Source organism: Entelurus aequoreus, linkage group LG12 (genome assembly GCF_033978785.1).
Source record: "Entelurus aequoreus isolate RoL-2023_Sb linkage group LG12, RoL_Eaeq_v1.1, whole genome shotgun sequence".
NCBI classification, from domain to species: domain Eukaryota; kingdom Metazoa; phylum Chordata; class Actinopteri; order Syngnathiformes; family Syngnathidae; genus Entelurus; species Entelurus aequoreus.
The window spans coordinates 29,164,379-29,176,128 of NC_084742.1; the positions used below are offsets into that span (position 1 = coordinate 29,164,379).

Below are 11,750 nucleotides of genomic sequence, written 5' to 3' on the forward strand. Positions count from 1 at the left end.
TTTGAGTGCGCGCGCTACTTCCGTGTACGTTTCACACGCAGACACGCCTCCTCCTTTTTTACACACCCACTTGTTTTTTCCCCTCCCTCTCGTTCAGTTCCAAAACGTTAGATAAAAAGATTTTTACTTATCCCAAAATTAGAAATAAATTAAAATAAAAAATAAATTACGACTATTATGTGAATACAAGTCATTACATGCAAGTCAGGTGTCCATCAAAGCATTTTATTTATTTGCTGAAGACTGACTGAGTTCTGTGGAAGGAAACAGTGACACACAGTCATCAGTTATCACAACCCATGTCTATTATAAGAAAAAAAACAAAAAAAAAACGAATAAAAACACATTCAAGTAAAATCAAGAATAAAATCTCACTGTACAAAACTACGAAAAGATGTCGGTCCCTGAGCTGAGGTGTCAGTCAAAGAGGAAAAGACGGTTGTTGGTTCAGTCCACTGCAAAAGAGATAAGTCACTATTAGTGACAGCGACAACAATGTCATTGTTCATTCTGACATTAAAATCATAATAAGAAACCTGAAAGTGTCTCCTTTTTCTGGACCTCCTCTTCCTCACCCCCCACCTGCTTCTGTTCAAGCCCAGCCCCCTCATCACAGCACACTGCCTTCTCACGCTCCTTTTCCTCCAGCAGCGAGCGCAGAAAAGCGGCGCTGACCACCTCCTGGTCCTCGCCAAGGAGGAACGCATTTTTAAAGCGGTTGTACAGCATGGCTGCCTTGTCCATGATGTCCTGGTTGGCGCGGTAGAAGCGCATCTGCACGCGAAGCGGCGAAAAAGGACAAACTGGGCTGAGCGTTGCGGCGCAGCGCATCTGGGTTATATAAGTAGAGTGTGTACATACCTTCCTCAGAGTAGACACTAGCTCGCTGTGTCTCTGGACGTGTTGAGATGTCACATAGATGCCACTGAGCTGATCCAACGCTGCCAGACACTTGCTGACGTCCTGATGGGACAAACGTAATCAGTGTGTGATTGTGTGTCTGTAAAAGTGAGTGAGCAAGAGAGCGCATCTTACTGGATTGTCACCCTTGAGAGAAATGCGTATGTCTCCATGGATTCTGTGCAGAGTAGAATCGATTAGCGTCAAGTTGGAGTTGTTCTTCTGCTGCCGACTATCCTCTGCCGCATCCCCGCTTGACACGCCACTCTGCATGGCGGCGTGTGTGGTTTGTTTATGACTTCTCCCGCCACTGTGCTGCTTGGCAAGTTTTGATGCTGCATTGCCATCCTTTTCACTGGTGGCCATCTTGTCCCCCTTTTTCTTTTCTTCCAGGTTGTTCTTCACATCATCACGCAGTTTGCTCTTCCCTTCCTGGTCGCTGCCGCCGTTCCTTGCACTCTTGTCATTTGTCGTCAGTCGCTCAGGTTTCCTGGCCTCCTTTGAGCTTCTTTGCAGCTTGGTGTCGTCGGCCTTCAGCGTCTTCTTCCTCTGTTCCTCTTGCAGCGTAGCTCCGCCCAACATCGTCTTTACTTGAACCTTTGTCGTTGCTTTCACAATTTTTCCAATCAACTTCTTCTCGTCTGCCTGTGTCTTTTCTTTAACTTTGCTGTCATCGCTTTGGCTGGCCGACTTCTTTGACTGTGTTGCTTCTTGGTTTTTCTTTGCTTCCTTCACAAGTGGTTGGCTTCCTCGGACTTTCAAACCTTTCTTCCTCACGCTGGACTCTTTGAGCATCTTGTGACTTCTGGCCGTCGTCTTGGATCTGGTGGTGGACTTCCTGTGAAGACAGGAAGTAGACGTGTCATGGCTGCTCCTGTGCCGCAGTGACAGCATGTGTTGTGGTCTCACGTGACGCTCTTGGGGGAGCTTTCCTTCATCAGACCTCGCAAAGATTTAAGCAAGCTCTCCCTCTTGGCAGCCAGACGCTGCTGTCGCTAGAAGAGACACCATTATAAGGTCATGACATCATTGCACATCCAGTAAAGAAAAAGACTTACCTCCTCATCCACATGCCCTTTCTTTGCTCCATCTTTCCCCGCCTCAGTTGTCCTTCCTCTTTCCCTTGTGTCCTTATCTTTCCTTGACTTCCTTCTGGCTTCTCTCCTGTCCTCTGTTGCCTTTTCCTTCCTCCTCTTTTTCCTCTCTTCTGCTGCCTCCTGTTCTTTCCTCCTTTTCTTGCTGCCACCCTCCTCACTTTTCCTCCTGCTTTGCTTCTCAGCGGTTATCACCTCCTCTGCCTTTGCTACAACACTTCCTTCCTGCTGGATCTCCTCTTTTCTCTTCCTCTCAACTCGTCTTCTCGTTGAATCCTCTGCCAGCACCTTCTGCTCCTCCTCTACTTGCTTATTTGGCTCTTGTGGGTCCTTCGTTTTGTCCTTTCTCTTTCCCTCAGCCCCTCTGCTTACTGTTGACTCCTCTCCTCGTTTCTTCTGTTCCTCCTCTCCCTGCTTTCTTTCCTCCTCTTTTCTCTTCCTCTTAACTCCTTTACTTGTCGTTGACTTTGTCTCCAGGTCTTTATGTTTCTCCTCTAGTTGGTTCTTCTGTTTCTCATCGGTCTTCTTTTTTACTCCCTTGCTCATTGCTGACTCCTCCTCCAGCGTATTTTGCTTCTCCTCTCGTAGTCGCGTCTTCTCCTCTGGCATCTTGTCTGGTTGCTTCTTTTCCCCTTCCGACGTTTTTTTCTTCTCAGTCTCCTTATCCTCATTTTTCTTCCTCTCAGCTCCTCTTCTCGTTATTGACTTCTCTTCAGGCACCATCTTCTCCTCGAGCCGCCGGTTCGCCTCTCCTTGAGGTATTTTCTCTTCTCCCGACTCCATCTCCTCTTTTTTTCTCTTTCTTTTAGCTCCTCTTTTCCCTGTTGACTCTTCGGCATTTTCCAGCAGCTGCTTCTCCTCCCCCGGCTGTATCTTCTCTATCAGGTCCTTCTGTTGCTCCTCTATTTTCTTCTTTATTTTTCTGCTCATTGATGACTTCTCCTCCAGCTCTTTCTGGTTCTCCTCTCCTTGCCGCATCTTCTCCTGCTCCTCCCCTGGTATCTTGCCTGGTTGCTTTTTCTCCTCCTCCTCTTCTTCTTCTTGAGTATTGCTCTTTACTAAACTGCTCATTGGTGACTCTTCCTCCAGCTCATTTTGTTTCTTCCCTCCTATTTGCATCTTCTCCTGCGTCTCCCTCTGCTCCTCATCTGGCATCTTGTCGGGTTGCTTCTCCTCCTCTGTCAACCTCTTTACTACACTGCTCATTGGTGACTCTTCCAATTCATTTTGTTTCTCCTCTCCTATTCGCATCTTCTCCTGCGTCTCCCTCTGCTCCTCATCTGGCATCTTGTCTGGTTGCTTCTCCTCTTCCTCCTCCTGCGTCAACCTTTTTATTAAACTGCTCATTGGAGACTCCTTCACTAGCTTCTTCTGGTTCTCCTCTCCTAGTCGCGTGTTCTCCTCCATCTCCTTCTGCTCCTCCTGTGGCATCTTGTCTGGTTGCTTATTTTCCTCCTCTAATGCTTTCTTCTTCTCCATCTCCTTGTCCTCATTTCTCCTCCGCTCAACTTCTTTTTCCGTTATTGACTCCTCGGTTAGCTTCTTTGATTTCTCCTCGAGCTGCTGGTTCTCCTCTGGCATCTCAACTAGTTGCTTATTTTCCTCTTCCAGCGGCTCCTTTGTTTTCTTCCTGTTAGCTCCCCTTCTACCTGTTGACTCCTCTGCCTCTTGCATTTGCTGCTTTTCCTTCTCTGGCCGTGTCTTCTCCCTTAGGTCCATCGGCTGCTCCTCCACTGGCATATTGTCTAGTTGCTTATCTTTCTCTTCTGGCTCAGTCTCCTCCTGTGCATCTATGCAGATGCTACTGGGAGTCAGTGTGGTAGCAGTCTGGGATATGCGGTTGTGTGTTTTGCACAAAGGGTCGATTTCAGAGATGAGTGGTGCATCAGTGCTCTGATAGACAACATGCAATGAAAGAGACAATCAAACCAAACTGAAAGGATTCTGGGAAGGGTGAATGATATTTATGCGGGGATAAAACATGTGAAACAAGTGTTGATGTTTTGACTACCTGGCTCTTCTTCACGGCGAAGGCTTTGCTTCGCCCTCGTCTCCGCGCCTCTGCAGCAGCACCATCGTTTGGTTTGGAAGATTTCTTGGGAATGTGAAGGACTTCTGCTGGCAATTGTGCAGTTGAAGGGGACAAATATTTTCTTGGACGTTTAGTCCCCTTTGCCCTTTTGATTAAAGTGCTCACTGGCTTGCTTGCAGTGTCTGTGAGTCTGGTTGCAGGGCCAGTAGAACTGCGACTCTTCTTACATTTGACCATGCACGACTTAAGGTCCTCCATGCTTGCATCATGCTCTTCAGTCATAGGCACATTGCTTGTCTGGTTGTCTGCAGCCTGACAGAGACAACACAGGAGACAAGAGTTAAAACAAAATCAATAACATTATGAGTAGACCTAGCAGTAGAGAACATTCATAGCACATCCAACCTGTTCCACAGCAATCTTCTCTTTAGAGAGTTTTCTTGACCTTCCTCGTCTCCTCCCCTCTGCAGAAGCGCCACCTTTTGGACTAGAGGCCTTCTGGAGAAGATCATCGGTTGGTGTTTGTGCAGCTGATCTGGATGAAGATCTTCTTGGAACATCTTCAGCTTTGCTCAAGGTGGCTTCTTGGTGGCTCTTTGAAGTGCTAATACGAAGACTCATTTGAGTTGGGACACATTCTGCTGCGCACGCCATCAGTTCCACTGTGCTAGCAGCAGGCAGACTTTCAATCTTTGAAGTAGCTTCCGAAGGTGAAGTTTCAACATCACACTCTGGTTTCACAGCAGTGCTCTTAGCATCCACATTTAAATTTGCACGTGAAGTTCTGCCACTTGAAGTTGCTTTAGTGCTAGAACTACTTGTGAAGGTACGTTTGGAAGGTGTACTTCTGGCAGCAGAGGTTGTTTTAGAAGCAGCAGTTGATTTTGCAAGAGTGGTTTTTGACACCGTCTTGGCTGTAATCTGAGAACACAAGGCACAAAGAAAAGTTGTAATTAACTGTAAAGAGGGCAGTATACCTTCCAGTTCCCGCACTGGATTATCATCTATTCGATTACCAAAATTGTAAATCAGGCACACAAAATTGTGTTTGTGAATGTTATTGTCTTGCACACAAAACGTGTTTTCATCCACAAGCAGTAATAATATTACTGTTTACATGTTATTAAGTATACTGTATGATTTTGACTTTTTGTCAGCTCAAGATAATCGTAATAAGGTTTGTTGTACACTTTGTGCTGGCAACAACATTGGGGAGGGGGGCGTGGTCGGCGCGCCTCCTGCGGGAAGGGAGTGTGTATGGCCCGGCTTCGAAGCCCAGCTGGCAGGTGAGTAGATTGCCCAGCTGTTGCTTTTATCAGCAGCGTCCGAGGCCATGAGATGGAAAAAGAGAGCAGATGACACACACGCACATGCTGGAGAGACACGCGAGAGACGCACGCTAAAAAGAAGCTGGAGAGACTGAAAAGTCGCGGAGCAGAGCACTGTCGCTGTGTGTAAACGAAAATAAAAGATTGTTTAAACAAGTCTTCCTGTGCTCTAGTGCGAGGCTGTCAGTGTCAGGGGAACCCACGGCAGAGGAACTGCTACAAACATGTAACTAATAAAGTAACTTGTAATGTAACAGTTACTTTTGAAATACAGTATTCAGTAAACTAAGTTACTTTTTAAAGGAGTAATCAGTAATTAGATTACTTTTTCAAAGTAACTGGCAACACTGTTGGCGAGTGACTGGTCAAAATAATAAACAAAGGGCACTTGACATGCTCCAAATCAACTGTATTTCTTTAAAATACTAAAAAGACTTGCTGAAATTAGACAACATGCAAAATAAGTGAATAGCTGCCTGAACTTGATCCACTTTATGCAGTTTACACAAATCTCTGAAAATGAAAGAACGTGTTAAAATAACGATACAAATAAAATAAAATCATTTTATGAGTAATGAAATAAGAGTACATTGTTGCTTAATTGTTGAACCTAATCTGTTTTTGTAGAGTTCAGCTAACATCAAGCTTTGGGGAGTTGTAGTTTTTATTTCCATGAAGTCAAAATTATGTCATTTTCAAAATTTGTCCGTGGCCCTGAGGTCTTTGACAACAAGTATTCCGCTTCTTCTGGTTCTCCGTTTGACTTGATGTAGTCTTTAGAGTTGGCAATCAAAGTTTTTTATTGCTTCCTTAAGTCCTGTGTTTACGTAGCGATGTCAGTGTTTTTACAGATGCTCATTCATGTAGACAAGTGGTCTCAAACATGCAGCTGACAGTCTTGTGGCCACCACTTGAAGGGGAACTGCACTTTTTTGTGAATTCTGCCTATTGTTCACAATCATTATGGGAGACATGACGAAGGATGTTGTTTTGATTTTTTTTGCATTCTAAATAATAAATAAATGCGTTTAAGTTTGCTTACAATGGAGCCTAAGGAAGCCGTGCAATTCCGCCTGTAAAGCCCTTAAAAAAACACCCAAACACCTCCATTAAGGTTTTATATGCATGACGTAAGGATATATGGAATGTAGTAACAGGCCCATTTATAATAACATTTAATATTTACGCATTTTGATCATACGTGGCGCATTCATTTAAAAAACGCATCACAAAGTTAACTCTAGCATCTGTGCTGCAAGCATGCTGTAAGACTGGAAACCCTCTTAGCCACAGGAGTGATCCTCACCCCCAGCATGCTTTTTCCTCGTTTTTTTTGGTTTGTGATTATAACCAATGACATAAGTGGTGTTATTTCTGCCAGACATTGGAATGCACGTATCAATGTTGTTGACATTTACATCTACCCGTAGGTTTCAGAAAGTTGGCCATCTATTTCTCTGTTGAAGCAACATTGTTATGTTCTCTTCCTGGTATCGCTCAAATGGCAAACAGCCTGTGTGTAATGTGGAGCGCAGTCACAATTATATTGTTTAATCATGTGTTCTTCTCGAAATTATCAGTCTTGCACATTATTTGTGATATGGGATCGGATCCTTTATTATTTTGCATGTTTAAAGCATTTTTCTTCCAACCCATTAATTTTTTCCCCATTTAATTCCTAACGTGATTTGTTAGGTTTTTCATGTCATCATGCTGTTTATCAGTTTTTGTTGTCCAAATCATTGCTATTTATATAGCTCTCCTTCCTCATGTCCTAAATATCCATGTGAACTTTTGAGTTTTCTTTCCTTGTGTAAATGAAAATGACTATAATCTAATTTAGTTGGTTGGTTCCGGGCTCTCTTCCGTGAACTCCTGCTTTACGTTTGCGGATCCTAGGCGTATTCTGCTCATTCCGACCATTGGTAGTCAACACCTTTGAATTTTGTGCAATTAGCTTTTCTTGCTGGGGATTATAGATAATTGTAAATTGTTTTTAAAAAAAAATAAGTTAGTACCTCATGCCAGACGATATTCAAGCTTGTGGTGTCAACGAACAGAGCTGTAATTATGGTTGAGGTCTGGTTGGCAAAAATGCAAAAACTGTCCAAACTTTCAAAATTGGTGCAAAACTATTTTGTAAAAAGTTACCACCACTGTTCCCGTCATGCAAGACACATACAAATCCCACAAACCTTTGCCATGTGAGTAGTAAGCATGCACAACAACCACTTTATATTTAGCCAAGGTTCAATTTAACATGTATGTCTTTGCATTAGCTAACGGGGTTAATCCGCAGACACAAGATAGGGGTCCCAATTGGCTTTTTAATAACTGCAAAATTACCATAATTTGGAACTGGCAATTTGATCAAATTGTTTTCTGTCTCAAAAGTTTTCCGATTCAGGTTACTATATTCTGTTTAATACAGGAATATTGTGTGCAAAAATCTTGGTGAATATTAAGAGACACACTGACTTTTGATTTACTTCCAACTCCTGGAGTGTTCTGAATCTCCCACATCCCCTCAGTGAAGCCTTTGATGCGGACGCCACTGCCATACTTCAACTTGTTACCAGAAAACGGGACTATGTTTTCTTGGGGGATGTGACCTCTGGAAAACACAACAACAGTTCATTTAATTGACCATACTGCATACAAGGTTTGATGTCACTAGGTAGTGCACACGTACATCTGATGAGTCCCAAAAAAGAAGACAGGAACACGCTTTTTGTGTGCATCATCTGACTTACAGACCTGTAGCGGGAATGAGAGGCAGACGTTATCATAGAGTGATTCCCACTTTTGTGAGTTGGTGTGTTACCCTGGCAGGCCAGTGAGGAAAGCCCTTCATCTTGGCGAACACAAGGTCTCCTGGTTTGAAACCGTGACACATTTTGCCTGGCATCCTGTACAAAAAAGTTGCACACGATTATTAGTCTCAATATGTCGGTTTGTAACAATCACACACAAACAACCAGACATGACTGTGTCACATGGCCATTGTTGGTCGTCTTGCTAACCAAAAATAAAATTTCTGACCGTAGCTCGAGTGAACGAAGCAGGCGGAAAGTGACAACTAGGACATGTCATGTCGGAAAATCGTTACACATTAAACATGAAATTCGCCATTATTTCGCGTTTAGCAGCAGGATGCCGCATTGTTTACAAATACTAGCACGCTAACGATATTGCTAACGTGAGCTAACTGGTGGCGACTCACCTCTCCTGTAGGATTTAAGTGTTCGCTACGAGCCACTTTCAGTATCCTAAAAAATACGTAAATGTATGAAGACACGACTCACCTTCTAGAGCGTTATTATCGCTGCTAAATAAGAAGAAAACGCTTAACTTCCTCAGCTCCACCGGAAGCTTAGCGGCTACGACGCTGCTGTCACGTGACGCTCCTCTTCCCGCCGGCATCCGCGCGTCTTCTTCTTCTGTTATTTTGTATTATTATTATAGGCAATTGGGATGTCACTTCCGTTGCGCATTACCGCCACCTTTTGAAATGGAGTGTAGCTAGAGATGCTAACCCATTATTAATTATTTTCTTCTATATTTATCCCAGTTATCATACTCATACTTTCATATTTACTGACGGTTTTCACAATTTCATCCATATTTATTTAATTTAAATTGGTTAACTGGGGTGCATTTATTATCTACCGCCAACAGGATGGAATCTGGATGGATGGATGGACATCACCTTCCATGCTAACCCTTGTGGCACTAATAATGTTACATTATTATTTACCAGTTTATTTACCAAAACTACCTTCACCCTTACCATTATTTAAACACACCAATTGTCTGATAATCCTTCTGTTATTTCCCTATAACTAATAGGCTGACCATATTCTGAAATCCCAAAAAGGGGACACATATATGCGGGCCAAGGCGGGCAGCACGCCAAGGCCAGGACTAGGTGAACATTTGCCAATGATACTCGAACTTGCTTTATAAATAATATATTTATTTAAATAAAGCATTTTTTCTCCTCTGTTGATGACATCAGTGTTAGCGCTAGGAATTTTCAAAATGGGGTCCCAGGGACCCCATCAAGTCATAAAAATGGGGTCCCACAGTAAATTTTTGGGGTCCGGTCCCACTTTTTTGTAAGCGTTTTGAAAACAAATGACAAATGAATGCATTATCCTGTTATATCTCACATTCTATATTGTGTTTTGGAAAAAGGTTGTCATAAACGTTAATTAATTAATTAAAAAAAATAATACAAAAGAAAACAAATGTGTATAATACATATGTAAATGTATTCAGTTATAAACATTCATTCACTTTCTTCTTTCCTTCATGGATCTAAACTTTACCGCTCGCTGCTGGTAGTTTTTTCTATGTTTTTATTTAATAAGATGTATAGGTGTATTTATTTCAGTATGTAAAAAGTGTTTTGCTTCAGTCATGAAATGATGATAATGGTGTGCCAGGGCATACATACATTTTATATTTAACGCTTAAATCTCTGGAGTCTACATCAACTTCAGATCCATTCCTCATTTCAAAATGTTTTAGTTTTTTTATGTTGTTTTTTTGTTTGTTTGTTTTCCGCCCTTTTTTGTCAAACAAAACTATGTTTTTTATGGCAAACACACAAAATATGCAAAATTTCCCACCAATAATATTTTTTAAAGTGGAATATTTGATGTGAAGTAATCGTAACTTTGGATAGGTCAATAATTCATAATAACATTGATATTGATTCAATAATATGTTTTAAGCAATGACCGTTTGAAAGAAAAAAAAACAGCTTTGTTTTATTAGTCAACATTGCAACTGTTTCTAAATTACATTTCACCTGTAAGCTTTTTTATTTCACTTTTGTTATGTTTTTGTTTATTTTAATAGTATTTTTAGAATGTGCCGTGGGCCTTTAAAACATAGCTGTGGGCCGCAAACGGTAAAAAAATCAAAAATCAAATCTGCGTCCTTTCTGATTTCGATGCGTCAAAAAGACACAAAAAGTGTGTTAACGCCAACACTGCTTGACAGTATAACAAAAGTAGTCACTTATATTCTGTAACATTCACAGTTTTGGAAAAAAGTGCAGAGGTAGAAATATTAAAAATAACCTCTTGTATATAATCTAAACATAAATAATGCAAAAAACAAGTTAATTACATTTAAACAAAAAACAGCAGACGAGCTCTCGCCCTGCACAGCTGTTTTGTGCTTTGTAGTGTCGATATGGGCTTGTAGATAGTTGGCCCCTTTATTTGCCACAGATATATACTTTCCTGCTTTGCACACAGTGCATTCTGCTTTCCATGTGTCACGGCCAGGACGAAAACACAGATACTTTTCCCGCAAATCATCCGTGAAGTTGCATTTACGTTTCGGCTTCTCTCTTGTGTTCTGTCTGTCTCTCGACTGTCTCGCTCTCTGTCTCTGCCCCTCCCTCACGAATGTTGCTGCGTGGGCACACCTTCACAATTTGTTTTGTTTTTAACCCCTTCTTAACCCTGGACGTACATTGAAAATACACGCAACCCTAACTCAAAATACCAGACATTTGAGGCATTTAAGAAACCCCGCCCAGACAGCCCGGACAGCCCCACAAAAGAGGACATGTCCGGGGAAAAGAGGACGTATGGTCAGTCTAACTATAATCTCTTTACACTCACCGGGTGTGTCTAAACTTTTCCACCAAGGGCTGCATACTGAAAGTCCCAGCACGCAGGGCCCATTTTAATATTTTTTATTTGGAAAACATGCTTAAAATGGTGTTGTGGTGAAGAAGGAGCTGAGCCGTAAGGCAAAGCTCTCAATTTACCGGTCGATCTACGTTCCCATCCTCACCTATGGTCAAGAGCTTTGGGTTACAACCGAAAGGACAAGATCACGGGTACATGCGGCCGAAATGAGTTTCCTCCGCCGGGTGGCGGGGCTCTCCCTTAGAGATAGGGTGAGAAGCTCTGTCATCCGGGAGGAGCTCAAAGTAAAGCCGCTGCTCCTCCACATCGAGAGGAGCCAGATGAGGTGGTTTGGGCATCTGGTCAGGATGCCACCCGAACGCCTCCCTAGGGAGGTGTTTAGGGTACGTCCGACCGGTAGGAGGCCGCGGGGAAGACCCAGGACACGTTGGGAAGACTATGTCTCCCGGCTGGCCAGGGAACGGCTCGGGATCCCCCGGGAAGAGCTGGACGAAGTGGCTGGGGAGAGGGAAGTCTGGGCTTCCCTGCTTAGGCTGCTGCCCCCGCGACCCGACCTAGGATAAGCGGAAGAAGATGGATGGATGGATGGATGCTTAAAATGCAATGAAATTTTGTTCTTGTCTGTATTGTAAAGTTCAAATTTGAATGACAATACAAAGGACGTCTAAGTCTAGTCTAAGTCTAAGTCTTAAAATAGTAGGGCTGTCAAGTGATTATTTTTTAA

At 42.8% G+C, this 11,750-nt stretch overlaps 1 protein-coding gene across 4 annotated transcripts; it reads right to left on the reverse strand.

The window, feature by feature from the left end:
- Window positions 1–204: 204 nt before the first annotated feature.
- LOC133661929 (golgin subfamily A member 6-like protein 25) lies at window positions 205–8,797 on the reverse strand. 4 transcript variants are annotated; one of them, XM_062065505.1, is made up of 12 exons: window positions 8,660–8,797; window positions 8,179–8,263; window positions 8,047–8,111; window positions 7,833–7,968; window positions 4,432–4,947; window positions 4,006–4,338; window positions 1,959–3,887; window positions 1,810–1,889; window positions 1,036–1,738; window positions 862–963; window positions 583–774; window positions 205–455 (listed from the first exon to the last, which is right to left on the reverse strand). In XM_062065505.1, exons 2-12 carry the CDS (start codon window positions 8,260–8,262, stop codon window positions 372–374), a joined length of 4,224 nt encoding a protein of 1,407 aa, XP_061921489.1. In that variant the 5' UTR covers window position 8,263; window positions 8,660–8,797; the 3' UTR covers window positions 205–371. The 4 variants fall into 4 exon arrangements, with proteins under 4 accessions (XP_061921489.1, XP_061921487.1, XP_061921490.1 ...); XM_062065503.1 differs by having other exon boundaries at window positions 1,810–1,895; XM_062065506.1 differs by having other exon boundaries at window positions 537–774; window positions 1,810–1,895.
- Window positions 8,798–11,750: the final 2,953 nt, after the last annotated feature.

Excerpts from the sequence above, each read along its gene's own strand:
- LOC133661929 (XM_062065503.1), bottom strand. The coding sequence starts at position 8,262 with ATGCCAGGCAAAATGTGTCACGGTTTCAAACCAGGAGACCTTGTGTTC. Across the intron at positions 7,969-8,046 it reads TTTTTTGGGACTCATCAGAT|AGGTCACATCCCCCAAGAAA; the intron begins GTACGTGTGCAC and ends TGTGTTTTCCAG. Across the intron at positions 964-1,035 it reads CTCTCAAGGGTGACAATCCA|GACGTCAGCAAGTGTCTGGC; the intron begins GTAAGATGCGCT and ends TTGTCCCATCAG.